This window comes from Sceloporus occidentalis, unplaced genomic scaffold (genome assembly GCF_023333645.1).
Source record: "Sceloporus occidentalis isolate IW3139 unplaced genomic scaffold, rSceOcc1.0.p SCAF_2, whole genome shotgun sequence".
Lineage (NCBI taxonomy): Eukaryota > Metazoa > Chordata > Lepidosauria > Squamata > Phrynosomatidae > Sceloporus > Sceloporus occidentalis.
The window spans coordinates 88,584,538-88,611,135 of NW_028316982.1; the positions used below are offsets into that span (position 1 = coordinate 88,584,538).

The window sequence follows — 26,598 nt, forward strand, 5'->3', positions numbered from 1 at the left end:
ATGATACTGGGATTATAAAAATAGACTGTTGAATTTTATCCCTTATTTTGCAGGCATTTTATTTTAAAGTATCGAAACTTACACTGCTATTTGATTAAAAAGATAGAAAAGTTGGGGAGTGTTGGTCAGTAGGCCTTTGGTTAGTTGTTCATGACTAACTTTGATTTTAATGGCTACATTCTGAGGCTGTAATTCACTAAGACATTTACAAATGTGTAAGCTAGAATTACAAAATTGTGACCGGTTCATAACAATCTGCAGCCAAGTTGTTACCTGGAGCTGGCTACAGAGAGCACACAACTACCTTGTAGCAACAGCTCCACTGGCAGCCGGTCTGTTTCCGGGCACAATTTGAAGTGCTGTTTTTTACATATAAAGCCGTATATGACTTGGGTCCAGGTTATCTGAAGGACCATATGAGCCCAACAGAGTGCTAAGATCATCCAGAGAGGCTTTCTTTCTGTCTTACCACCCAATCAGGCTCAGTTGGTGGGAACAAGAAAGAGGCCCTTTTCGGTGTCTGCTCCCAGGTAGTCACTCCCTGGAGAAGCCAGGATGACCCCATCCCTTTTTTCCTTTTGATGACAGGTGAAAACATTTTTGTGCCATCAGACTTTTTAAACTGCCAAAGTTTGGGCTTTTAAATGCTGTGCAAGAGGTATGTATTTTTAGTACATTTTAATATCTTCAATGCATAATTGTTTTAACTTTTTAAACTGTGTCATTTTTAAACTTTATACTTTTAAAATGCTTTTTATTGCTTTTAAATTGTACTGTTTTAAATTTGTTGTTAAGTTGTCTTGAATCTCTATATTGGAAGAAAGATGGGATATATGTAAATAAAATAATCGTCGTCATCATTCCTACATATTCATTATGGCATAAACAGTCACTGGGAAACTACTCCAGTCCTCACCTACCAGACAATATCTTCTGTGATCAATGGGTGTTGGTTCCCTTGTTGATTAGGAAGCAGCTGGCTCATGTGAAAGGGATCCTGCTTCTAGCTGTTACACTAGAGATTGCTCACAAGAAAGAGTGGAAACATCAATCAGCTGCTTCCTGATCAATCAAAAACAGACCCCTGTTGATTTCATCAGCTGCTACCTGGAAAGTGAGAATTAGCAGAGTTGGGCTGGGAGAAGCTACTTAGCTACATAACTTAGGTAGTTATCATAGTTAAGTACCATAAATACACAACTATAAGGTGAAAAAATTATGACCAAAAATTGACCCTAAAATCCTGGGTCGGCTTGTATAAGGGGTCAATATAGTCATACAGCTCAGAAAGAGCCTAAGAGAAGCACTGCCCTGATGCCTCACTCTCCATGCCTTTGCAGTGATTTCTGAAAGAATGTCCGAGGCAAGAGTGAGTGTGTGCACGCGTGTATATCAAAGAGATGATTCCCTGCTCAACCTGATGTTAAAACTTTCCCTCCTTATCTTCCTTCTCCAGATATCTCTCCCCACCAAACCCCCCATTTCCCTTCAGTTCCTTCCCTTCTGAATCCCATGTTAAAACCTTCTCTCCTCACCAAACACCATAGAATCATAGAATCATAGAATCGTAGAGTTGGAAGAGACCACTAGGGCCATCCAGTCCAACCCCCTGCCATGCAGGAAATCCAAATCAAAGCATCCCTGACAGATGGCCATCCAGCCTCTGTTTAAAGACCTCCAAGGAAGGAGACTCTATCACCTTCCGAGGAAGTGCATTCCACTGTCTAACAGCCCTTACTGTCAGGAAGTTCCTCCTAATGTTCAGGTGGAATCTCTTTTCCTGCAGCTTGCATCCATTGTTCCGGGTCCTGTTCTCTGGAGCAGCAGAAAACAAGCTTGCTCCCTCCTCAATATGATATCCTTTCAAATATTGAAACAGGGCTATCATATCACCTCTTAACCTTCTTTTCTCCAGGCTAAACATCCCCAGCTCCCTAAGTCGTTCCTCATAGGGCATGGTTTCCAGACCCTTCACCATTTTTGTCGCCCTCCTTTGGACACGCTCCAGTTTCTCAATGTCCTTTCTGAATTGTGGCGCCCAGAACTGGACACAATATCCTAGGTGGGGCCTGACCAAAGCAGAATACAGTGGCACTATTACTTCTCTTGATCTAGACACTATACTTCTATTGATGCAGCCTAAAATAGCATTGGCCTTTTTAGCTGCCGCATTTCCCTCCATTCCGTTCCCTTCTCGATCTGATATTAAAACCTTCTCCTCCATCCCAGCACCTCCTTTGGATCTCTCTGCCCACCAAACACCCCAGTTCCCTTCACTTTCTTCCTTCTCAATCCGATGTTAAAACCTTCTCCTCCCCTAAGTTTCTCCCTTGACTAATCCATGGGTCATACAGAATCCATTATTTTGACCCTAAAAACCTTCCCTCGACTTATACATGAGGTTGACTTGTAAATTAGTATATATGGTAGATGGTATTCATCTATAACTGGGACTCAGCTGTGATCCAAACCAGTCCTGACTGCTGAATTAGTTATATCAAAATCCAATTATTTAAATTACTCAGTAGACATACCAAATAACATACTTGCCCCCCCCCCCCCCCCCATTTTTGCAACTTCATATGTTCTTCAAATGATATGATAAAGCTAAACATGTGATTAGAGTTGCAGTGGCTTTGTAGCAAATGTGGAGCTTTAACATATTTTTCTTTTGTGGTCTTTCATGCCCTTTGTGTGCTCGTGCAGTTCCTGAAAATATCTCATATACATGCATTACAGTGTTGTTACCTAGCAATACTCATGAAAGTTAAGCTAATTATATTTTTCAGAAGATGAAGTAACTGGCACAGTTCAAACTTTCAAAGGACTGTGCGAGTTTTGCAAAAAATAATAATGTATAGCAACTGGGATCAGGGAGTGCGAGGGACAACTGAAGTGTTGCCATTTTGTCTAGGACAATGTTTGGCCTTTATTGTTCAACCACACATTTAGTGCAGCAGTATTTTTTAAGTTGCATTTTGGTACCAAATACTTTACCAATGCAAAGTCCAGCCTTTACAACATTATGTATTGGAGATACATTTTCAACTGAACACTGAAATGTGATCCTTTATAAATATTCTAATTTTATTATCTTTGCTTGCTGAACATAAAATATTCAAGCATATTAAAACTTTCCTTGAGAGATGAAACATGCACACAAAAACCAAATGTTTTTGACTGTGTTAATGAATCTAATTTATAAAGCCATGTTCAGCCCTATGGCATTTTTGTTGGCAACAGTTATTTCCATATGGGAGAGTCGAAAAGATGTTTTCAATTTGCTCTTAGTTCACATTTTCAAGTTTGAGCCAATAACAACATTATATGAATTATAATGAACTTTGTAACATTATCCTGACATAGTTTTTACATAGCTTTTTGTATATGTATATCAAGGAACTAATTTCCTACAGTCATGGAAATTGTAAATTTCCAATGTGAGTCAGCTACCACTTTTCTATAAAATTTGAAAATAACATGTCTGACATATGTAGTAAACATCCTTCCATGAACTGAGATCAGTTCTGGTCCATGAATGCATGTTTACCATTTTCTTTCAAGCATAATACTGCCTTCTAAAGCTTACAGATATATGTGGTTAATCCATAGTGTAAATACAAAGCCCTTTTCCATAATGTATGAAGCACCGTACATATACAGTGAAAAGGACAGATAATCTTTGGACAGATAATGAAGGCAAGTATGCTGGGATAGTTCTGTGTTGATAAGTATTTGGTTACTAATGCCTATATAATTAAAAATTCAATTAGCAGTAAACAAGAATGATTAAAATAAAGAGATATTATTGTGTCAATGTGATCAGACTTTCTGTCCAGGAAAAATATAGACTTCTCAATGGAAGTTCTTAAATATAAAATTATATTTTGCAATATGGACAAGTGGTAGGCAAGTATATTGAATATTTAAACAGTGTGCACAAGGAAGTATTAATTTTTTTAAGGTGGCATACACTAGCTGGGTTCCTTTTTTTCTTCCTCCGGACAGTAAACAATTATATTTTTAGTCCATTGGCTAGGCTCCATATTCCAAATTCATTCACACTTACTAGATTGAGTAGACCCATAGAAATCAATGAAATGTAGGTTAATTATCACAAATTTTAACATAAATACCATGAATTTTAATGGCCTACTATAACTAAGAGCCTTATTGTACGAGGCTGTTCTCCCGCTAGGGGGGGGGGGGGAGAGAGAGAGAGAGAGTGTGTAGAGAGAGAGTGTGTTAGCACATCATGGCATTATAGCAATAGAGAGACTCTGAATGGGGCTGGAGGGCTGGAAAAGGAGGTGGGGAATAGGAAATCAGATTCTGATGTCCACTCCTCCACACCCAGGAAAATATGGCACTGCAGAAGTGGGAAAGGAGGTCAATAATGGATTTTTGTGTTAATAAAAACAAACAGATTTAAAACTGAAGAACAGAAGTGTGATGGCATCATGTGGTGAGCTCCAACTGAAGGCATTATAGTTGATCTATACTTGATCTTAGCCAAAAGGCCAAGAAAGATTCCAACTGAAGGCATTATAATCCTGCTGCAAATGCTATTTAACTGTCTTGTCCATTGTCTGTATCCACCTCAGTGACTCTGATGAAAAAGAAATGCTTAATGATAGATAACACTATCTTTTTAAAAGGTTGAATGAAATTTGGTGGGGTCTCCTAGAACCAAACAAAGTTGCTTCCATGGAGTAAGGAGGCAGATTTGGTCTGCCTGGTGACGTTGCTGTTGTTGTTGTTGTTGTTGTTGTTGTTGTTGTACCTTCAAGTAATTTCTGACTTATGGTGACACTAAGGCAAACTTATTCTAGGATTTTCTTGACAAGATGTGATCAGAGGTAGTTTGCCTTTGACGTCCTCTGAGGCTGAAAGAGTGAGTTGCCCAAGGTCACCCAGGGAGTTTCCATGGCTGAGTAAGGATTTGAACCCTGATCTCCAGAATTGTAGTCCATCGTTCAGACCATTACACTACATTGACTTGTTGGCTATTGCAGAAAGAAGCACATCCTTTTGAAGAGAGATGTTGCAAAAGACAAACAGGATTCAGATGCCCCCTCCTTAAGACAAATTGCAGGAAATCAAACAGTCCTATGAGTTAATCTCACTACGTTTAAGCTGAAAAAATAAATGTTCGTGTTCTCTCTCTCTCTCTCTCTCTGTGTGTGTGTGTGTGTGTGTGTGTGTGTGTGTGTGTGTGAGAGAGAGAGTGAGTGAGAGAGAGAGAGAGAGTATGTTGCCATTGAAGAGTGACAGCTTATTTTTATAGCTATATGCTCCAAAGCTGACTCCTTGTCCAACACAGCCATATGAATAAATGATGCTGGCTTCCCAGTGATGTGAAGCTGTAATAAGAATTGTGATCAGAGTGCTTTTCATCAAAGATAACAAGACCTTGCCAAAGTCATGTTGTTGCAAATGGCTGTGGTATTATTTGGGTATAGAGATACATGCTGACTTTTCTTAGATACAACAAATTTGTAGTTGTTCTTTCCACTATGTGAAAAAATACAGTGCTCTTTCAACCAGTTCCAGAAACTATGGCTGCTCAGCCAAGCATCATTATTTCAATAAACATTAAAGAGGTTTGTCACTGTATAGATTGCAACACATTTGATGGTTTTTCAAGTCAAGGACTGTGGATGTAATATTTAAAGTCAAGCCAGGTTTGCGAAATGCATCTTCACAGGATATCCACACTTAACACTAGAAGGCTGTCAACAAAACTGACAATTTGCCATGTAGCAGAGATGACAGTCCTTAGAGGTGTGAAACTGAAAATCCATGATGTGCACCTAAAGCAACATGAAAGATGTGCTACACATTTTGTCTTTACTCAGTACTGAAGGTCAGATAGCAAGATGGGAGGAAATGTCAAGCATTACAATCGGATAAAAAATTAAAACAGCCAGAATTTCTGGGATTAGTGATCAAAGTTCATCCAAGAAGGCCATGCTTGGCAGAATAGGCTCCCTGTGATGAGTTGCTGAAACTTGGTAAATGGATGAAACATGGCTGCTGTGGGTATTGCTAACTGTCTAAAAGTCGGCTTTTTGTTTTGGTTTGGTTTTTTGGGTTTTTTTTTTTTTTTGTTACAAAAATTTCTTATGGCCAGCTGGCAACCCAAACTGCCTGTCCATGGATGTTGTAAAATGTTTGTAGATAGCAAATTTGAAATTGGCTCAGGAACATCCATGTCAGACAACACTGATATAAAATGTGTTTGCCTCAATAATGTGTGACTCACAGTCATAGAATCGTACAGTTAGAAGAGATCACAAAGGCCATCCAGTCCAACCCCCTGCCATGCAGGAACTTTCAATCAAAGCATATCCGAGAGATGCCCATCCAGCCTCTGTTTAAAGACTTCCAAGGAGGGAGACTCCACTACACTCTGAGGGAGTGTGTTCGACTGTCAAACAGTTCTTACTATGAGGAAGTTCCTCCTAATGTTGAGGTGGAATCTCTTTTCCTGTAGCTTGCGTCCATTGCTCCGGGCCCTGTTCTCTGGAGCATCAGAATTGGCAGTGGCGTGGAAAGGAGCTGATTTTTGCAGCTCCTTTTTGGAGTGGATCGTTGCCGCGCCCATGCGGTTGGCGCGGCAACAATCTGGGGCAGAAAGGGGCAGTGTCTTGCCAGCCCTTCCTGCCCCTTTGTACCGGGCCTATGTAGACAAGTGGAAGTGGAAGATAAGGGTTCTTGGAGGTGTCTTATCCACAGGGTCACCATTTGTCGAAATTCGAAGGCAGATAACAACAAGAAAAAGAAGCAACTGACTGATCTAACAATGAATAACTGCCAATAAACTGTTAAAATGTTTAGATTCAAACAGTCATTATTTGTTCCAGTAACAGGTTAGAAAATAGTAATGATAGTTAGATTTTTTAAACAAAAAGAATAATTAATTTTAAAAAACTGGGAGTGTTTTTAAGTCATTTCATCTTGGTTTATACCAGCGATCCCTGCTTCTAAGCTTTTTTTGATCAGCTGTAGGGAAGCACTATTGTTAATTTCTAGAGCAGAGGCTTCATGCACAGAAAGCCATGTGTTCAGTCCTTCACACCAGCTGAAAGGATGTTAGATTGACAGAACTCTGACTAAAACCTACCAGCAGAAAAGCATTGCACCTTAGTTAGTTAGTTAGTTAGAGTATGTATACACAGCCCTAAAACCAAAGATCTTTGGGTTGATTGCAGTAAAAACCACAAAACACTGCCATTTCAAATGATAGCTAAAGAAATCCATTAAATAGATAAACAAAAAGTCTTTTAAAATAATAGAACTAGCAACAGTGTAAAATGAAAACCCATGTAGGCTAAGCTTCAGTTTAAACTCGTCATTATCTCTGCTAATCATAGAATCATAGAGTTGGAAGAGACCACAAGGGCCATCCAGTCCAACCCCCTGCCATGCAGGAAATCCAAATCAAAACATCCCCAGCAGATGGCAATCTAGCCTCTGCTTAAAGACCTTCAAGGAAGGAGACTCCACTACACTCCAAGGGAGTGTGTTCCACTGTCGAACAGCCCTTACTGTCAGGAAGTTCCTCCTAATGTTGAGGTGGAATCTCTTTTCCTGTAGCTTGCATCCATTGTTCCGGGTCCTGTTCTCTGGAGCAGCAGAAAACAAGCTTTCTCCCTCCTCAATATGTCATTCTTTCAAATATTTAAACAGGGCTATCATATCACCTCTTAACCTTCTCTTCTCCAGGCTAAACATCCCCAGCTCCCTAAGTCATAGGGCATGGTTTCCAGACCCTTCACCATTTTAGTCGCCCTCCTCTGGACACGCTCCAGTTTCTCAATGTCCTTTTTGAATTGTGGCACCCAGAACTGGACACAATATTCCAGGTGGGGCCTGACCAGAGCAGAATATAGTGGCACTATTACTTCTCTTGATCTAGACACTATACTTTTATTGATGCAGCCTAAAATTGCATTGGCCTTTTTAGCTGCCGCATCGCACTGTTCACTCATGTTCAGTGCAATGAGATGCTTGATGTAGAATGTCTGGACCAGTCAAGAAACCTCAGTTTCTCTCAGATCTCTACACCAGTGGTTTCCAACCTTTGGTCCTCCATTTGTTTTGGAGTTCAGACTTGGCCAACAGGCAGGAATTATGGAAACTGAAGTTCAAAACATCTGGAGGATCAATGGTTGGAACCACTACTGTAGACCATTTACAGAGTGACACATTTGTAGAGTGGTGGTCTCAGAAGGCCTGTTGAGTATCCATTGACTCCCTTTGATCTCCATATGGACCATGACTGGCAATTAGGTCCTACTCCTAAGTTTTTCCTATATATACTGTACCACAATTCTGGTATTGAGTTTATACAAGTGTGGCCTTTGCAGCTGTTGCCTGTACGAGTAAAACACAGTTCAATCGCTGTATACATCTGGGCAAGAGAGAACTTCAACTACAAACCAGGTTTTATAAATGAAAGTTTGCCTTACAATCATGCAATAAAAATAATTTAAGAATTAATTAGTGAGGTGAACTCTGTTGGTTGCCTTTTCCTAGCTGTTCCCAAAGGCACGCAATCAAATCATCAAGGATTATCATAAGGAGATTAGCACTTTTTATTCATCATCTTGGAAATATTTTACTTTACTTTACTTGGAAGAGGTTTTCTATTTGTTGTTGCCATAGTTTCATTATTGCTATCTGAGATCTACGGTGGATGTTGTGATTGGAATTATTAAAACCAGTGAGAACTGGACTTGATGGAAGGAACCTCATAATAGTTGGACTGTAAAGTAGGCTAAACATATTACCACAGTCATGACTTTCATTCGACCTCTAACATGTCTAGTGCTTTCCATACTACCAAAAAGATGCATCCAGAGCTGGTACAAACATTGAAGCAGAAATCCATTCACACCTTTATGTGATCTGAGAGGTCTCTTCAGCATCCACTGTGATATTGCAAGGCTTTCTACATGAGGTTCATGTAGCTCAGGTCAGCAGTGTGTGCAGACCCATGGCAAGATTTTTTTTAAAAACTATCAACCAGAGGGCTATATATAAAACCTCCCTATTTGCACTCATTTTTTCAATCCTATGTATTTATTCGCTTTTCAGACATCTCTCTGAAACCCAATTCCTTAAATAGCTTTCCAGCTTCCAGGCATTCTAACAAATGCCAGCAGAGTTCACAATGGCAACAGAGGAGTTTTTCCTTATGGCTTATGATCCCAAATAGGGATCTGCTGCGTGTGTGTGTGAGTGCACATGCATAGGATAAACTGTGTTGCAAGCAAAGTACAAAAGCCTTGTCTCATTAGGTGATATAAAATAAATCTTCCATATGACACCTGACATAGGTAATCCAAACAGGAGAGCTACATATTGCATTATCTGAGAGTGATCACATTAGGCAAGAGCAAAGCTGGAAGCAATGGATTAAATTGTAATGCGACCTTTGCTAACTGCATTGGCACTGTTTTCGTGTTGGTCAACCAAAGGAATAAACTCATGCACTGCACGTGCATTTAACACAACTCTTATACATAACAGCTGTTAAACATTTTTGCATATCAGTGAATCTGTTTAAAGCCTTCGGTTTGTTTCTTGAAATGTTCCATTTAAAAGTTTTTTCTGTGTTTATATGTAGAGGAAATAATTGCATAGAGGAAAAAAGTTTTCCTTCTGCTGCTGTCTATGTGGCAGCATCTTTTATGCTCCAGTTAATACATTTCTCACCAAGCTCCCTGTATAATAAAAACACTATGGTGGGGAGTGCAGGAAGAGGAAGGAGGAAGAGAGAGTTTGGCAACTGGCAGTCCTAAATTCTAATCTCAGTTAATGGTTTCATCAGGACTGTCTGCTCACAATGGTGCAGAATGCTACATTGCAGCACTGATCCATTGATCACTATAGTTTGTCAGCTCTCTTTCCTAAGAGCAGGAATGTTAAAAGTTTCCATTTTATATACAAACACCATTTTACTATGCCATTGTTTATAATGGGACTTGAGTATCCATGGATTTTGGCAACCACAGGGGGTCTTGGAACCAAATCCCAGTGGATACCAAGGGCCCACTGTATTCACTCATTTTCCCCAGTTAAACTCGCATTATGGCACACAAAGATTTGGGCTTCTGAATCAAATTTCAGATTTAAATCTGAGTCAAACTGAGTGATCCCAGACATTTCCCCCCATGTTTCTCAGTTTGCTGAACTAATTGAAATTGCTGAAACTGAAGCTTGTGGTTAGTACATATTGCATACACAGAGCTGGTTTTGCAGAAATTAAAATATCACTTAGTTTGATGCTTGGAAGACTTTGCAGCAAAGGTATACAGCTGTCAGAGTAGGACAAACTGTGGCTGGCCTGTTTGAATGAACCCATGGGTATTAGCACCTCATTAATTTCATCTGCCATGGTTCATGATGCAGTCTGCTGTGGTCCACACATTTTCTTCCCTGTAATAGCGTCCATCAAATCCTTAGCCCAAACATTTATCAATAGTGAGCCTACACACTGGTCTGGGGAGTCTGCCAGTGAGGACAGTACTATGTAAGTTTCAAACACATGGACATATTTAAGTTAATAAAAACCAATCCATATGCTTTAAAATCCAAATAACTTTGAATTGCACACTTTTAAAATCTCCTTAATATGTGTGTCAAGGTTCAGCTAATAATGTTTCATCATCTTGGTGCTATGGGTCATCCTCGTTTATTGTTATAGGTACATTTGAATATATAATCTGTAAATCCATAATAGTGGCTATTTGCTGGGAATGTTATGATGATCTCCGCCAGTTCACTTCACCATACAGTAAAGAAACCTCCAAGTCATCAGCACCCATCCCCCTGCTCTGTGAATCTGGGTCATTGCAAGCATATGGTAGGCAGCTTCTCATGGTACAGTTGTTCCCACATAGCTGGAGTAGTACTGTAATGTTTACAGGACTCCAGTGTCAAATGAGTTAAGCTAGCCAGTTTTAGTGGGTTTTAAACAGCCAGATATGCACATCCTCTCTTGATTTTCCATGTTTTAACCTTTGATACTCATTTTGTGCAGCAGTGCACTCTGGGGATCAGCACTCATTTTTGAAATTCTTTGTTCATATTAATAATTGATAGCGGCCTGGACTAGATATAGGCGATGCATGCTTTTCGCCTAAATTGTGGAAAGAATCCTCCCTGCATATATATCTCTCTGCAGATGAACACATATAAAAGGGGGACAAAACAAACAGTCTTCATGTCCCAGTAATTTGTTTCCCTTTCTTTGCCAGAACTGAGATTGAGTCTTCCAGATTCATACAGGAAATTAGGTCAGGTTCTGAAAACCTTTCTCAGAGAATGAAAAATGGGAATATGCTGCTCTGACCTCTTATTTCTTGGTTACTCTTCTGTCTGACATTTCAGTGACCATCAGCATGCAACAATCATGACAGAGATATGGATTGCAAGACAATAAAGGAATAGCTTTGCACAAAAAAGCTCTACATAATCTGTTGAATTAGTTATGCATAGTTGAAGAGATGAAAATGTATTATTTGAAATGAAAATACTTTGCCCCAGATTAGTTATTTAAAAGATTGCTCTGCATTGAGCTTTCCATATTTGGTAACAGCCGGTGCTGTAGGCAGTGGCACAACTTTGCAGAGCCTTTTCTTTAAATAACTTGCACTGTACATTATAGAACATTTTCTAACATGCCAGTTATATCATAAAAGGGCTGTCATTATGTATGTATTTTATTGTCACCATTGAAAAGAAAAATGGAAAGTTTTTTGGGAGTTGCACTGCATTCACATTAAAGTTAGTCAGGGTACACTAATGAGTTATCCAAGGGATGGGAATATTACTTCTTTAGGCCCAGAGAGGGATTGACAACACAGGGTCCTCTTGCATAGGGTACTCTGTGGCTGAGGGGACATCAGAGACTGTTCCTTTTATTCTCATATCTCTCCATATCCCACATATTGAGCTCCCCAAAATGCATGCCTGTGCATGTGGGAGGAGGAGGAGGTGTTCAGATCACTGTGCCAAAATAAGAATGTGAAGTGAGGCTGCACAATGAACCTGGTGGCTCCAGGCCTGAGGAGAAAGGACAAAAATTCTCATCATGTATGTGTTAGATAGTATGCACTTGCAAGTCTGTGGATTCACACTTCCGGTTACCAATCACTTCATATGAAAACTCAAACCTAACTTTTTTCCCCTCTCAGATGTTGAGAGCAGCAGAGATGAGCAATCTTTTTTTTTCTCAGTTATTTCTATGCTTAATTTAGTTGCTAGAGAGTTTCTAGGGAGAATAAGATGTATTCATCACTTGTCATATCCAGATGGTAAGTTAGTAAATAGTTTCACCAAAGTAACCACTGCCCCTAGGATACCTTGAAGAATGTAAATTAATTAATCATTTGCCACAGCCAGATGGTTCTTATTCTAGTCAATATGCATGGTCATGTATACTGAATAAAGCTGTTCTTCCTGTAGTTACTTACCTTGTTCTGTTAAGGCTCATTGACAGCCAAGTGAGGTTGAATATCAAATTTAACAAAGGGTGATTGGAGATCACTGACATTTTGCATTTCCAGTACAAGTATTAATATAATATTCAAAGCAACAACCATTTATAGGTTGATGTGAATGTTTGTTGCTCAGTTTTAATTGGCGTAAGGCTTAGAAGTGGAACATTTGCATTTCCTGTTTTTGCATTTTGCATTGTAATACTGATAGAAAAATTTAGTGAGTGCCAACATCTAATGAGTCCTTTTCAGCTTTGAAGGACAGTTCATAATGAGAATAATTCATAGTATGAAGAGCAGGTTTAGACTCAGAAGAAGAAGGTATGAAGATATGAGTAATATGAACAATCTAAGATATGTGGATGACACCATGCAATTAGTGGTAGTCATCATGGAAGGCAGGCTTGTTGTTGAACATAAACAAAACAAAAAGGCAGTGGGCCCTTGGTATCTGCGGGGGATCTGAATGGTGGTGCATAGGAGTGAGAGTGATGGTGCGCAAAGGAAAGGAAAAAGAAGGTGGAAAGCACCCCTTTGCGGTGACACTTACCCCTTGGTATAGGGGCAATGAGGATCCCCCATAGAGGCTCCCCAATCCAGCTTCAGTGATGCACTCTTCCCAAGCAATTGGGAAGAACCAAACATTGAGAAGTGGAGGAGTTGTGCAGAGCTGAGTCAAGCAAATGCTCCCCTGAGAAGCCACCAACCTCCCCCTTTAAAAAAAACAACAACCTCAAATCCATGGATGGTAAGTCTGCAAATACCAAGAGCCAACTGTAATGACCATGGCGGATCTACATAAATGCTACTTAGATAATGAGAAAATGGAAATAGCTAAAGATTTCCACAGATGCACTGAGGAAGTAGGCTCAAGTCTGCAAAAGTTCATGCTACCAGTTTCTTTCTTTCAGTTAGGGCCTAAGCAGACAGGTGGCATGGAGTGGCCTCCAGCTGCTCCAGCCACTATCAGCACCTCAGTCAGCCCAGAATCATGGCAACCAGACAGCCCACTTCTGAAGCAGGCCACTGCAGCACTCTCAGTCAAGCTGCTGGCAAAGAGTGTTTGTTCTCCACTTCTTTTGCCGGCGGCTTATGACCAGAGCAGCTTCCAGTCACATCGCAGCATATGTCATCTACACACTAGGCCTCCAAAGGAGCTGGAAGCCACTCCTTTTCTCTTGTCTGTTTCAGACCTTAGTCTCAAGGGTGCTACAAGGTCCCTTTGCAAACTTATTTTCTATACTAACACGGCTATGTCTTTGAATTCTGTTGGGGAATAGGGTTAGGTAGCTTGGATAGCTCCTTTAAGATTCTGAATAAAACAGATATTGGATTCATTGCTCCACTGAAATGAAAGTCACCAGCCACTACTGTTTTGTTGTAAGTTTAATAGAAGATACCATTCATTATTACCTATGGAATGCAGAGAACAGAAAAGAGCAGCACTTTTTTTTTTGCAATGGAATGCCTTCTTAAAATGGTGGAATGGATTATGCTGCATTAGACAACAGGCAGTGGCTCTTCCTTTGAACACATTTATTTATTTATTTTTATGGTATTTATACCCCGCTCTTCAGCCCTAAAGGCTATCAGAGCAGCTTACAATTATTATTTTTAATTAGACATGCATTGGCAAATGTATTTGTCAGCATAAGACAGGGAATTGGACTACAGGGGGGATGTCATATTTTGGTGTTGGGTGGGGCAGGGGGCATGTTTGGGTCCATTTACTTCTGCTATCCTGTTGAGAATGAGGTAGCGGTGTGGTAGCTGCTGGGTTTTGTGACAAATGAAAAATCAAGCGCCATCTTCAAAATTACTGGCCTAAAAACTGGGAAGGACAGCCAACATCTGTTTGGAGCCATAAACATCCTCCAAATGCCATCTGTAGCCCAGATTGGGATTTCTGTGGAGCTGCTGGAACTCTTGGCTCAGCAAACTCCTGTAGCAAATGTGGCTGTATCATCAGTCAATTCATTCACAGAGTTTACTCAAAAGATGCTAGACAATTTTTATAACTTTGCTTCATCCTTTGCTGTCACTCAAACCCAAAAAGAAAAAGGAAGACTACAGGGTATTTGCTGTCCCTGCCAGCTCTGTGATTCTAAGACCAGTACAGCAGAAAAAATCTGCTTGAAAACCTGTCCCCCTTATATTTGAGACTTCTGTTTGGGGAGAGCTTTTTTTCTTTTTTTCTTTTTAAAAGGGAAACATTAAAATAGTAAGCCCCAAGAAAGTGCCCAGCAGTTTGAGAGGGGGAGAGAGAACACAAGTATAGCAATTTTGTGTTTAAGCAGCCTACACAGTTGAGAGATTATAAAATAAAGGTCACCCAATATCACCTTTATGGAAGATGTTGACTGCCCTGATGGGTCAACATAGCTTGAATGGCAATGCTGTCATCTGAGATATCTAGGTATTATATCACCAGTCAGTTTTTTTTTAACCTTTAAAGCAATACACTTCTTCATAAAGAAGAGAATACCATTTGCTGACATTTTTGTCCATTCTTGTGTCATTTATAAGTACCTGGCTGGCATGTTGTACAGTCAGAAAAGCGTTTTGTGTCAAAATACCTGTAAGTGAGTTTGGCTCATCTTTGAGAATGTCCTTTAAATTAAACCCAGGGTTTTGGATACAGTGAATACCGTAAAAGTTGTACCTTCTTGCATCCCTGAAGTTTTAATAATTTAATAATTGAGTCAAAATAAATCTCAACACTAGTGGCTTTCTGTGCAAGAGTTACTTACAATGGTGGTTAAATACTATAGTGCAGTGGTTCCTAACCCTTGGTCCTCCAGAGGGTTTGAACTTCAGCTTCCATAATTCCTGATTATTGGCCAAGTTAGCTGGGGTTTCTGTGAGCTGAAGTCCAAAACAAATTGAGGACCAAAGGTTATGAACCACTGTTATAGAAAGAAAGGAAGAGTGGTGTGAGATTCATGGTAAAAGTGCACTTAGGATTTTCCACCCTTGCAAGTGCAGGGCCATAAATACAATAAATTATTAACTGTATTTAAAGTTACACAGAAAAATAATACTGAATTCTCATGAGGTACACTCATACTGTAAAAACATTTCAACCAAAGACTATTTACCATAATTTTCTGACATATTTTCTCTAGAGGATCAAACCAATATTCCCTAACAACTAACACAAAGAGTTGCCTACCGCTGTTGTGCCCAAAAGAGAACTTAGAATGGAATGCTAGCTGCTGCTGAAATTGTCATCTCATTTTAGTGGAAAGTTTCCAACGTTTCATTTTGAAATTTTGGTTCATAAAAGATAAAGGCAACGTGGAAAAAAAATGCTTTATGTTAATGGAGTAACCTGCAAAATAGGATAAGAATAGGCATGCTTAGAGGAATAAATTTAGTCAGCTTTATAAATTGAAACTGGCTTTTTAAAACCAAGTACTGCATGTTTGTGAGAATGCCAATAATTCCTGTTAAACTACTTGGTTTCGTCAGAGTCTGACACATAATTAAGTGAAATTAAGATGCACTTAACTCTATACTGGATAATGGCCAAGACATAACATTGATTGAACTTAAGCCTATTGAAATTAATGGAACAATTTAGTCATCACTTCACTTTCATTGATTTCATTGGGAACTGAGTGTATCTGTCTCTCAGTCAGTCTTTCATCAATGGTCAGTCTCAGTTTCCATGAACATTTTTTTGGTCCAAACCACACCGGTATTGATATGTTTTGTATACTTCTGAATTCTTTCTTAAGTGGAATTGAATGGTGGAATTATATTTCTGATTTGTGCTTCTGTTTACAACAGAATCTGACAAGAAGCCAAGTATACTGAAACTTAGTTGTAATAAGAGATGCTTCTAACATTGTGAACTCTCTCTCAGATGCCCATTGTCCTCTAACATCAGCTGAGTGTCTTCATAAATATGTATTGGTTTTCAAAGAAGTAGCTGTTTGTGTCTGATGCATAAAAAGGGGAAAGAGATAGGGAGAAAAAAAGGGAACTCTAGCAGCATCTTTAGGAATAACATTTTTATTTTAACACGAGCTTTAATGGATTGTGGGTTGATATCCACAAAATCTTTTGCTAAAGTAAAAATCAATTCGTCTTAAAGGTGCTATTAGATTTCCATTTTCTCTCTCCTTCCCTTCTTCCTTTTTATACATAAACATGGTGATTATAACCTCAGTGTTATCTTGACCGTGTAAGGCAGATTACAAATTTAGTTAAAATTATTAGGGCCAGATCTTTATTGAAAGCTATAGAGCTCTGCTCAGACGAAGTGCTCAGAGCTGCATACATTTCAGTCAGATTGTTCATTTGTTGTTTCTTTTTAAATCTCTTGTAGTGAACTTATCTTGTCCAGCATTGATCTTGATGCAACAGGAATATGGGAATGCATGGTCAACAACTCCTATGGAAACATCTCTAAGCAAGTGGAAATAGTTGTATTAGAAATAGCTGCACCTTATTGTCCTGCTGAAAGAATAATTAACAATAAAGGAGATTTCAGGTATGATTTTAAGTTATTGATTGATTGACTGATTGATTGCAGTATTTATTTCCTACCCCATATCCTAGGAATTCACGGCAGAATGCAATACAATCATTTTAACCAATTTAAAACAACTTAGAACAGTAAAAATAATTTAACTGGAATAAATCCACAGTAAACTATTCGTCAAGTTAAAACAAGACAGTTTAAAATGTATGTATACATTTATTTTATTCATTTATGTCCTGACTTTTACCAAGTAATGGGACTTAAGGAGCCCTGGTGGTGTGGTAGTTAAATGTAGATACTGCAGCCACTCACTCACATTTGCAAGGTTGTGAATTCGATACCAGCCAGAGGCTCCAGGGGTGACTCAGCCTGGCATCCTTCCGAGGTCACTAAAATGAGTACCCAGCTTATTGGGGGCAATTAGTTTACACATTGTACACCACTTAAGGAGTGTTTAAGAGCACTGATAAGCGGTATAGAAATGTATTTGCTATTGCTATAAGGTAGTATACAGTTAATTCAAAACAATACAAATTAAAAACTATACAAAAGCATTGGTAGAAAAGGATAAACGTAGATGTTATTTCAAAACAATTAAATATCTGTAAAGTTTACAACCATTAAAACCAGTTTAAAATTGTAATCTGTAAAGTTAAAACCAGTTTAAAACTATATTAAACCTTTTACATTTGCAAAGTTGGATGAAATCAATAAGGCCTGGGACACAGAGTATAGCCATTAGAGCAGACCTCCATGCTTGGGCAGTTGTATATAGGGAGTAGTATTGAGTTCCCAAACCATTTGGGGCTTTGAGTGTCATTACCAGCAGTATTACAAGCATATTGACATCCAGAGCAACTCCTTTAAGACTGGTTTCTATGTAGACTTTTGGTCAGCGGTATAGCTGTTGTTTTTTGTGCGTTCTTTGGCCAATGTAGCCATATTCTGGAAGAATTTATTCCTAATGTTTCTCCTGCATCTGTAACTGGCACTTTCAGAGGTTGGTGGCATGGAAGTGAGTGGGGTTTATATACTGTGTGACCCTTAGTTGGGAGGAAGTGATTTACATGTTAATCTGTGTGTTGGTCTGTTGTTGAATGGCAAGGCCTCAGGGTGGGAGGATATGCGTTTCTATTTAATTAGAAATCCATTGTACGCGGGGAAACCCCCTGAACCTGGGTGATGTTCATTTGCATGACGGCCAACTGTCATCATCCAGCCTGGAGGGAGTGAGGGGGCGGGTCCAACACCATCAGGACTGCCCTGAAGTGACAGAGCCCTCCCTCCACGGCCAACTGTCATCATCCAGCCTGGTGGGAGTGAGGGGGTGGGTAGGGGCTAATTCTGTATTGCAATTTTTACTGTACACCGCTATGATCATTGCGGAATAGCGGTCTATAAATAAAACATATTATTATTATTATTATTATTATTATTATTATGTGTTGAGTCTTGATTTTAGTGTTTTTCAGGACTGGTAGCCTAATTTTGTTTACTTTCAGGGTTTCTTCTTTCCTGTTGAAGTTCTCTAGGTGTTTGTGGAGTTCAATGGCTTCCCTGTGCATTCTGACCTAAAGGTTCATAGAATCATAGAATCGTAGAGTTGGAAGAGACCACAAGGGCCATCCAGTCCAACCTCCTGCCATGCAGGAAATCTCAATGACAGCATCCCTGACAGATGGCCGTCCAGCCTCTGCTTAAAGACCTCCAAAGAAGGAGACTCCACTACACTCCGAGGGAGTTTGTTCCACTGTCAAACAGCCCTTACTGTCAGGAAGTTCCTCCTAATGTTGAGGTGGAATCTCTTTCCCTGTAGCTTGCATCCATTGTTCCAGGTCCTGTTCTCTGGAGCAGCAGAAAACAAGCTTGCTCCCTCCTCAATATGGCATCCCTTCAAATATTTAAACAGGGCTATTATATAACTTCTTAATCTTCTTTTCTCCAGGCTAAACATCCCCAGCTCCCTAAGTCGTTCCTCATAGGGCATGGTTTCCAGACCCTTCACCATTTTAGTCTCCCTCCTTTGGATACACTCCAGTTTCTCAATGTCCTTTCTGAATTGTGGTGCTCAGAACTGGACACAATATTCCAGGTGGGGCCTGACCAAAGCAGAATATAGTGGCACTATTACTTCTCTTGATCTAGACACTATACATTTATAGATGCAGCCTAAAATTGCATTGGCTTTTTTCGCTGCCGCATCACACTGTTGACTCATGTTCAACTTGTCGTCTTCTTGGATTCCTAGATCCCTTTCACATGTAGTTTCATTCAGCCAGGTGTCCCCCATCCTATATCTGTGCATTTAATTTTTACTTCCTAAGTGCAGTACCTTACATTTCTCTGTGTTGAATTTCATTTTGTTAGCTTTGGCCCAGCTTTCAAGTCTATTCAGGTCATTTTGAGTTTTGATCCTGTCCTCTGGAGTATTAGCTATTCCTCCTAATTTGGTGTCATCTGCAAATTTGATAAGTATACTCCCAATTCTGTCATCCAAGTCATTGATAAAGATGTTGAATAACACTGGGCCCAGGATAGAGCCCTGTGGGACCCCACTGGTCACTTCCCTCCAGGATGAAAAGGAGCCATTGTTGAGCATCCTTTGGGTTCGGCCAGTCAACCAATTACAAATCCATGTAACAGTTACCTTGTCTAGTTCACATTTTGCAAGCTTGTTTGCAAGAATGTCATGGGAAACCTTGTCAAAGGCCTTACTGAAATCAAGATATACTATATCCACAGCATTCCCTTCATCTACCAAGCTGGTAATTTTATCAAAGAAAGAGATTAGATTTGTCTGGCATGACTTGTTTCTCTGAAACCCATGTTGACTTTTTGTGATTATGGAATTGCTTTCTAGATGTCCACAGACTCTCTGTTTAATGATCTGCTCTAGAATCTTTCCTGGTATTGATGTCAGACTAACTGGACGATAATTGTTGGGATCCTATTTTTTCCCCTTTTTGAAGATGGGGACGTTTGCCCTCCTCCAGTCTGCTGGGACTTCTCCTGTTTTCCAGGAGTTCTCAAAGATTATTGCCAATGGCTCTGATACTACATTTGCCAGTTCTTTTAATACCCTTGAGTGTAGTTCATCTGGTCCTGGAGATTTAAATTCATGTAGACAAGGTATTCCTGTACTATCTCTTTACTTATTCTGTACTGAAATTCCCCTAATCTGTCCTCTGCTCCATTTTCGTCAGGTTGAGAACCCTTTTCCTTTTCTGAGAAGACTGAGGCAAAGGAGGTGTTGAGTAATTCTGCCTTTTCTATATCTCCTGTTAGCATTTTGCCATCTTCTCCACGCAGTGGCCCTACCGTTTCCTTCTTCTTCCTCTTGCTGCGGACATATCCAAAAAAGCCCTTTTTATTGCTCTTAACCTCTCTAGCAAGCCTGAGTTCATTCTGCGCTGTAGCTTTTCTGACTTTACCCCTACAAATGCCTGCTATTTCTTTGAATTCCTTTTTCGTGATTTCCCCTTTTTCCATTTCTTATACATGTTCCGTTTCAAACTTAGCTCGGTTGAAAGTTCGTTAGTCATCCATCCCGGTTTCTTGAGACACCTCCTGTTTTTCTTTCTCACTGGAACTGTTTGAAATTGTGCCTTCAGTATCTCCCTTTTGAGAAAGTCCCATCCGTCCTGAACTCCTTTATCTTTTAGTATTTCTGACCATGGAATCGCCCTCAATACTTCTCTAAGTTTACTGAAATCCGCTCTCCTAAAGTCTAGGATGCGTGTCTGACTCTGCCTGGCTTCTCCTCTCCATTGTATAACAAACTCCAGGAGAACATGGTCGCTTCCACCTAAGGATCCCACCACTTGCACCCCATTAACCAAGTCATCCTTGTTGGTTAGGATCAGATCTAAAATAGCTGACCCCCTTGTTGCCTCTTCCACCTTTTGGACCATGAAATTGTCTTCCAGGCAAGTGAGGAATTTGCTAGACCTTGAGGATTTTGCTGAGTTTGACTTCCAGCAAATATCAGGATAGTTGAAGTCGCCCATCACTACTACATCTCTCTTTTCTGACTGTGTGGTCATCTGTTCTAGAAAGATATCATCCAATTCCTCAGTCTGACTTGGGGGTCTGTAGTAGACTCCCACCGTAACACCCTTGTTGTTTCCCTCCCCTTTGATTCTTATCCAGATGCTCTCCACCTGGCTTCCATGATTGATGTCCAGGATCTCTTCACTGGTGTAAATATCTCTGACATATAGTGCTATTCCTCCTCCTTTCCTGTTTGGCCTATTTCTCTTAATAAGGTTATACCCCTCTATTTCCACATTCCAATCATGAGACTCATCCCACCAGGTTTCAGTGATGCCTATTATATCATATTTGCTTTGTTGTACTAGGAGTTTGAGTTCATCTTGCTTATTTCCTATGCTCTGTGCATTAGTGTAGAGACATGGCAGACCAAGGGTCCCCTTTACTTGCTGCCTGTGCTAGTTTTTTTGCCTCCCACTGTTGGGTCCTTGCACTATTTGTCTTGTTTCCTCTATTTCAGTTTGAATATTTTCTCCAGCCCTTTTGCCTTCCTCAATATTGTCTCCCCCCGCCCCACGAAACTCAGTTTAAAGCCCTCCTGATCAAATTCTTGAGACTGTTGGCAAAAACATTTCTTCCAACTGGCATGAGATGCAACCCATCCATTGCAAGAAGTTCCTCCTCATAGAACCGCAGCCCATGATAGAAAAATCCAAATTGTTCTCGGCGGCATCATCAGTTGTTCACATCCGCTATTTTCCTCTCCCTTCCTGGACCATGCCCTTCAAGGGAGAGGAAAATAGCGGATTGTTGGCATGGTCCAGAATTTCAGTGTTTTCAAATAGTATTTTATGCCCAGGTTGGTTTATAACATATTCTACTACTGCTGATCTTTCAGAGCACATAAGTAGTTTGGGTTACATGGGCAGCATCTGCACTGCAGAAATAATCCAGTCTGACTTTTGACTGCCCTGGCTCAATGTTATGGAATTCTGGAGACGGTAGTTTTGTGAGACATTTAGCCTTCACTGTCAGAGAGCTGTGGGGTCACAACGAAATAAAATTCCCAGAATCCCATAGCCTTCAGCTATAGCAGTTAAAGTGGTGTTAAACTGGAATATTTCTGCAGTGCAGATGCTGTCTTGGTAATCTCTTCTGTTCCTTGCTATTTGTGAGAACCATGTGGGACCTGTAGACCAGGGTGGGCAACTGCATGGAGGTCAGATCTCCTTGCACTTTGCATGCACCACACCTCACGGCAAGCTGAAACAACTTTATTTTTCTCTGCAGTCCCTTTTAAAATGTCTGCCATTTTGAGAGGGGCTGCAGAGGGGAACAGAGGTAGTTGTGGGTAGAATGAAGTTCTAGGGCCCAGTTTGTGTCAAAAGTTCCCTGAAAATCATACTGATTTTTTTAAAAAAAATATAGGGGGTAGGGGCTTTGAGGGGCTGCAGGGAGGAGGGCTCAGTTGAGTCTGGAGATCATAAAGATCCATGGGCTGTGTTTATGCCCTTCCCTGTCGTAGACCATTTGGAATGTAGCATTAATGCATCTGGGTCTCTAGCCCAGGTTCCATGTGAGCTTAGCCTGAATTGTTTCAGGTGAAGCTTTTCAGGCAAACAGACAAATCCACTCGCTCAGTATGGCAGTTTCAGATAGTGATTTTTGGCATCACTGTCCTCTGTGGACAGTTCCCCTGAGGAAGCTGCTTGTGTTGAGCCATACTTGTAGTGCTGAAGGAAGCAGAAATTGTGCTTGGAACTCTTCTTCTCTTTCCCTTTGCACTCGTAAGGAAAGACCTGCCATGTTAGACCAAAAGTTTGTCTAGTCCAGCAGGTTGATGTTCGTTGTTTGTGTAGAAAAGCAACACTTTCCTCCCTTAACTGTATCTTTGAAAAGTATAAATATTCCTTAGTGGCATTATGTTTGGAGTCTTATCAATGTAATTTTCACTTTTGAGGACGGATTTATTGTTTCACCGTAGTTACCAGAATGGTAAATCTTGACAGAAGACTCAACAGAAGGTGGCACAACCTTCTGTAAAGTAATAAAAAAAGAATCATTTCTTTTCACTGAAAAATACAAGAAGAGAACATCCCTGTAGACACATTGCATTTGTCCTCAGCACAGAGAAGCTCAACTTGAGTTCCTCTGTAATGAGTCACTCTTAAAATGTATTAGATAAGCTTGTACTGAGTGCTACATAATGCAGCTTTCATTAAGAAACCCTTCAGTCCCTTGCCAGTAAATGTCATCCTCTTCTTTATAAATAAAAGATATATAAATGCTCAACTAACGCCAAAGGCGTTTTGCCATTTCATTTTCTATAAATCAAAAAAGCCCAGGAATTCACATTTCTGTCCTTATTGATCATCTTTCAGAAAGTGTGCACAAATTTATTTTAGAAATGTACATCAAAAGCATGCTGAGTCCATAGATTCCTTTGGCATTTCAAAGTAACAAATTCAGAATTCAAGAGAACATCTTTGAAACTAAAGTTAGCATTAACACCTGAAGCTTCCTTGAAAGGTTTCTTCTCTTGGATGTAGCTTACATGCCAATAATTTATCATGAAAAGGTCTTTGAGGTTTTGATATTATAGCAAATAGGTAGGAAGCAAGATATCACTGCCACAAAAGCAAAACTCAGAAAGAACTTTTCATATTAAAAAGAAAGAGAAGCATTAAATGTAATTGAAAGGTTGGGTCTTTTGAGCTGACAGGCCCAGGTGGTATTTGTAATTGAAAACTTGCTGTAAGGATTTGTAATGCAAGCCTCAGTGAACAAAAGCTATTATGAGTTGATGGCTGGATTTGTTTTGTTTTTCTCTCATTATATTCTATTTTTAAAATGGCAAATGGATAGTATCCTAGCGTTTCCTTATATTAAACACTGATAATCCAGTACGATGATATTCCAGTGCATTTATTCACTGTTGAAGAACCCATTTTATGGAAAGCATAGCAACATCTGTCCGTTTAATAAGTAAACTTTAGTGCAGTCAATAGTTCACGAAAAGTGGCATTTAATCCAGAAGCAAGGCAAGGCAGAAATGCTCTGTGGTTTCTTATATATTTCATTATTTATGAAATTCTGATCCTGATTTATTTTGAAGCCAAAGGCTTTTTTCTTCATAATGTGTTATTTTGGTGGCTATGAAGGTGTGGGATACGATCACTTTTCTTTCTTTTTCTTAGTTTATTTCAGATTTTAAAAAACATGGTTCACTCAGAGTCTGACCATATATAATGCAGCTGCCCCTTTTAAAAAAGAATAATTTGGTCAAATACTTTGCATTAATGCCAGATAGAAGCAATTCCAGGACACTCACTGTTGTTACAGTTAGATTATAGCCCCCTTCTTTCATTTTTCGTGATCTGAAAATGTATATAAATTCTGAAAAAGTACATATCTTAGTTTTGACCATGGCCTAGTTCTTATGTAGATGTCACAATTGTGTCTAATCTGTACTACTTCATACAGTTCTGGGAATGGGGGCTTGTACAGTGAACTGATCATCCATTAAAAAAAAAAAATCTGCATATCAGAAACGACTCAATATATATGTAAATCCAATTGAATTAATGGGACTACTGTTTAGGGTTGCCATAATTCTCTACTATAAACCGGGACAAATGTAGGACAAAATTTAGACCAAAATGTAGGACAATTGTAGGATAAAATTTAGCTGAAAATGTAGGACATTTAAGGTCTTCCATTTTCTTAAATGTCCTACATTTTGGTCTAAATTTTATCCTACAATTGTCTTACATTTTGGTCTAAATTTTGTGCTACATTTTGTCCCGGTTTATAGTAGAGAATTATGGCAACCCTAACTGTGGTTGATATTAGCAGTTGAATTTAGGATGATATGCTCTTATTTTGGCAGAAAGCGTTCTAGTCGATCCTTCTTGGTGACAGTCACTTTTTCTTTTTATGAAGTAGCATTCCACCAATGTAAATAAATTTTCATAATGCTGGAATATTAATGGCCTATAGTTTTTGAAATCTAAGAAGGAAAGTGAGAATTTGGAGTCCAAAGAAAATCCATACATATTATTTCTTTTTTCATTCTCCAGCATGCTATCAAATCCAAATCCAAATAGCCTAGCAAAAAAATCAGCAAAAGTGCTGCCAACTCACAGAGTAGTCTATTGCAATTTTTCAGCCAAATGTAAATTGATTTTTTTCCTTCCCCAGTACAATTGAGCAAAGTGTTTTTATTAATGATATTATTACTGCAGCTAACACTGCAACCGTTGTGAGTTATTATGGTACTAATATACTGCAAAATTACTATGTGTTGTACAGAAATTAGAAGACAACGCAGCCCTGCCTCCACACTTAATAGTGTAACAGGCATGTTGCAAAGGGAATGATAAGAGAGGAAGAAGGAAAATTGTCACCAATTTTTTGTATAAAATTAACTTACTATTATGATCCAGTCAAATGTTCAGTGAGGGTGTGGGAGGGAAGGACTAAGACAATGAAGCTGCCTTTATTGGCAATGATGTAGCTAGGTGGAATAGTTTATCTGATTAATCTACTAGTTAAACTGATTAAAGCTTGCAATTTTAGTTATAATACTGCATGGAGTTTCAAGATTACCAGTTTGAAACTAACCTTCTGTTCAATAAACCTTCAATATATTTACCTATTTATCTTACTTTTAATTGGAAATGTATTTTCGGCACAGATTACCACATTGTAATCCATAGGCATAGAAGGACATTTCCAACTTCTGGTTGCCTGTTTAGGGCTAACATGCAATGTCCACAGTGCTGTACAAATTTATTTGGAAGCCTTTTCAAACTCAGTGAGCCATATTCCCTGTAAGCATGCTCCCCCCCCCCCATGATCCTAGATTGTAATGTTTTAAGATTGTGTATTGTTTATATTGTTTTTCGGATAGGGATGGAGGATTGAGAATGGGGATTATTTTTATTTTACTTGTTCTGTTCATTTATTGCTATGTAATTTGCTTTGTTAATTTTGTTGCTACTGTGAATTGCTATGTATTTTTTGCTTTTTTTGCTATTGTGAATTGCTTTGTTATTTTATTGTTATTATTTATTTGCTTTGTACTTACTTTATAGTTGTAACCTGCCCTGATTCCTTGTGATTGGGCGGGCTATAAATAAATCCTTCTTCTTCTTCTTCTTCTTCTTCTTCTTCTTATTATTATTATTATTATTATTATTATTATTATTATGATAGCAGTAAAACTGCATTTGCAATAGTGTTAAAATTCATTTTCTTTTTTCTTTTCCTTTTAGATGGCCTAAAACTCTGGCTGGTGTAACTGTTTACCACTCATGTCTTCAATATTCATTGAGTTCAGCTTCTGTTCTGAGTGGAGCTGAAGAATTAAAAGCATGGCGTAAGTGTAACCGCACAGGTCGGTGGGCTGAAGAAAGCTATTCTGAATGTCCTTACTCACAAGAAGCAACTCAAGTCCTCCATGCCTTTAGTCAGGTAAAATGACAGCATCATTATGCAAAGAGTGTTAGATGTTGTGTATGTCTTATCAGCACAGAGCATAGGAACTAGACTTTACCTCTTTTTTATCTAAAGTATGATACACTCTGGAATATTGTAGGTTTCATAAAG

The 26,598-nt window shown here is 39.2% G+C and overlaps 1 protein-coding gene across 2 annotated transcripts in view; it reads left to right on the plus strand.

Moving 5' to 3' along the window:
• The window catches only part of LOC149318655 (adhesion G protein-coupled receptor A3-like), a 480,532-nt gene that overhangs the window by 218,879 nt on the left and 235,055 nt on the right, over positions 1 to 26,598 (plus strand). For both annotated transcript variants that reach the window (XM_089510223.1, XM_089510222.1), the window contains exons 8-9: positions 16,843 to 17,007; positions 26,265 to 26,463. In XM_089510223.1, the coding sequence (XP_089366349.1) occupies positions 16,843 to 17,007; positions 26,265 to 26,463 (364 nt within the window). The remainder of the gene's footprint in view (positions 1 to 16,842; positions 17,008 to 26,264; positions 26,464 to 26,598) is intronic.